General features: G+C 50.7%; 1 protein-coding gene across 1 annotated transcript; it reads right to left on the reverse strand.

Annotated features, from left to right (window-relative positions):
• LOC308173280 (beta-crystallin B3-like) lies at window positions 1-2,374 on the reverse strand (the record flags this gene model as incomplete). The annotated part of the gene is made up of 5 exons (XM_080548286.1): window positions 1-238; window positions 427-569; window positions 1,111-1,243; window positions 1,877-1,995; window positions 2,300-2,374. The coding sequence occupies 5 exons, from the start codon at window positions 2,372-2,374 to the stop codon at window positions 1-3; spliced, it is 708 nt and encodes a 235-aa protein (XP_080404412.1).
• Between the last annotated feature and the right edge of the window lie 492 nt (window positions 2,375-2,866).

Below are 2,866 nucleotides of genomic sequence, written 5' to 3' on the forward strand. Positions count from 1 at the left end.
TCAGCTGGTCCCGGCTGCCGCAGGGGGGGCGGGGGGAGGGGGTGTGGGGTTGGGGGCAGGAGTAGGAGTGGGCACGGGGGCAACGAAACAGCCTCTCTTGTGCCACTGCATGTCCCTCACACGTCTGACAGACTGGATCTGAGGCTCTGTTGCTCCCCAGTCGTTCCAGTGCTTGTAGTCTCCGCGCTCAAACACGTACTGGCGCCCCCTGTAGCCTGGGAACATGTACCCCACCCAGCTGGGGGAGGAGGGAGGAAGAGAGAGGACAGGTGAGGGGAACTTCATAGACAATACCATTAACCCTCATTCCTAATATACTGTGCATGACATGATCTGAAGATGGCATGGGGTTCTAGGTTCCTATGTGATGCATGGGGTTCTAGGTTCCTGTGTGATACATGTGGGTGGAGGTCCTAGGTTCCTTACGTTCCGTTCAGGGCCTTGACGCTGGCCACGCGGTCCTGGAAGCCGTGGACCCACAGACTGGGAACGTCATCGTCCACGATCTCCATCTTCCTCCCGGCGAAGCCCCCGTTCTCAAACAGGTGCAGCTTGTGGTCCGCTCCGTCCTGGGGGTGGCAGGGTGGGGGTGGGGGGAAGGGTGAGAGAGAGTGAGGGGCATGTGGAGAAGAAGAGAGGGACAGGAGAGAGAGAGAGAGAGAGAGAGAGAGAGAGAGAGAGAGAGAGAGAGAGAGAGAGAGAGAGAGAGAGAGAGAGAGGGACAAGTGGAGAAGAAGAGAGGGACAGGAGAGAGAGAGAGAGAGAGAGAGAGAGAGGGACAAGTGGAGAAGAAGAGAGGGACAGGAGAGAGAGAGAGAGAGAGAGAGGGACAAGTGGAGAAGAAGAGAGGGACAGGAGAGAGCTTGAGAGAGGGAGATGTACAGATGAGAGAGAGGGGGACAGGTGAGAGAGGGACAGGAGAGAGAGAGAGAGAGAGAGAGAGAGAGGGACAAGTGAGAGAAAGGATGACAGGATAGAGAGAGAGAGAGTGGGACAGGGAAGAGAGAGAGAGAGAGAGAGAGAGAGAGAGAGAGAGAGAGAGAGAGAGAGAGAGAGAGAGAGAGAGAGAGGGACAGAGACAGGTGTGCAGAGGTCTGACTGTACACTGACCACTCTCAGAGGTTTGAAGGACATCATGCTGTAGCTGGTCTGGCTGTTGGTCCAGGTGCTCCAGCGAGGATACTCTCCCTTCTCCAGGACAAACTGCTCCCCTCCAAACGCCTGGCACTCGTATCCCACCCAGCTGTGGAGAGGGAGCGAGAGAGAGAGAGAAGGACAGAGATGAGAGGCAAGAAAAAGAAAAAGAAAGAAAGAGAGGTAGAGATGGAGGAGGTAGAGAGTGGTAGATAGAGAGAAGGTTAGAGAGAAAGGAAGAGAAGACAGAGTGGTAAAGAGAGAGAGAGAGAGAGAGAAGGTATGAGATGTAAAAGGTAGAGAGAAGAAAAGAGATAAATGATAAGAAGACAGGTTCATAGAGAGAGATGGAGAGAGAGAGAGAGATGAGAGATAAAGGTAGAGAAAGACATGCAGTGTAGGATGGATCCATTCCATCTACATACGCCTTCATCCAAAGTGACTTAGAAGTAAGTGAAACATTTATCCATCAGTCATCACAAGAAAGAAAAATACAGATATGTTCCTGATTCAACTGTACAACAGAGGTGGCAGTGAGACACATTTAGATGAAGGATGAACAAGGAGATGGAGAGAATGGTGGTAGAAATGTGTGAGAGGGGGGGGGCATAGGCAGAGAAGGAGGTAGAGAGAGGCAAGGAGGGCAGAAGATAAGTTAAGAGATGGCTGTGAACAGGAGAGGACATAAAAGTATCCTGAGTCATGACAGAAGAGAGGAGGACTTTTAAAGGGTTGCACTTACGGTCCCGACTCCACCAGGACTGAGCCCACCTTCTCGACGCCCTTCTCCATCACGTCCTTACACTCGGCAGACAGCTCCAGCTTCTTACCACGGAAGTTCTCATATTCAAATATCACCACCTGTAACAAATGATCATATTCATACACCTCCACCTGTAACAAATGATCATTATTCATACACCCCTACCTGAAAGACACCTGTAAGACATTAACCTATTCATACTGTACACCTCTACCTGTAAGACATAATCATGTCCATACACCACCTGTAAGATGCATGATAAATACATATCATCAGTGACTCTTTTTAGGGAACTTAAAACTGTACTAGCATGGCTACGGTAAACACATGGCTGATGATGTACTGTGCCACCATGTTAGCTGGCGTCAAAGTTGATTGGTGAGATCCAGTGGGCGGACCTACCTTGTACGTGGCTCCGCCTCCTCCCTGGCTCTTCCCTGCGGCCAGCTGCTCTGGTGCTCCCTGCTGTTCTGACATCTTGTCTCTGCAACCCACAACACAGCCAATCACAGCACAGCGTTATCACTACACACAGCCAATCACAGCACAGCGCTATCACTCCACAGACAATCACAGCACAGCACTATGCCTACACAGCCAATAAGAGCACAGTGCTCTCCAGTCAGCACAATGTTGAACGTTGAAAAAAATCAAGGCTTATTATTTTGATAGAGAGTTATCAAAAATAAGCCTGGATTTTCCTTTTGCGATGTCGATGGAATACCCCCCAGGTCCAAACTGGACCAGTGCCATACAGACCCAGTCCAAACTGGACCAGTGCCATACAGACCCAGTCCAAACTGGACCAGTGCCATACAGACCCAGTCCAAACTGGACCAGTGCCATACAGACCCAGTCCAAACTGGACCCGTGCCATACAGACCCAGTCCAAACTGGACTAGTTTTCTCTCAGGTCTTTTAGCTAGCCTGGTACACTGAGAGGGCTGGGTTTGCACAATTGGGACTATT

The sequence above is a fragment of the Nansenia antarctica genome, assembly GCF_963989245.1.
Source record: "Nansenia antarctica genome assembly, chromosome: 18".
Taxonomy (NCBI): domain Eukaryota; kingdom Metazoa; phylum Chordata; class Actinopteri; order Argentiniformes; family Microstomatidae; genus Nansenia; species Nansenia antarctica.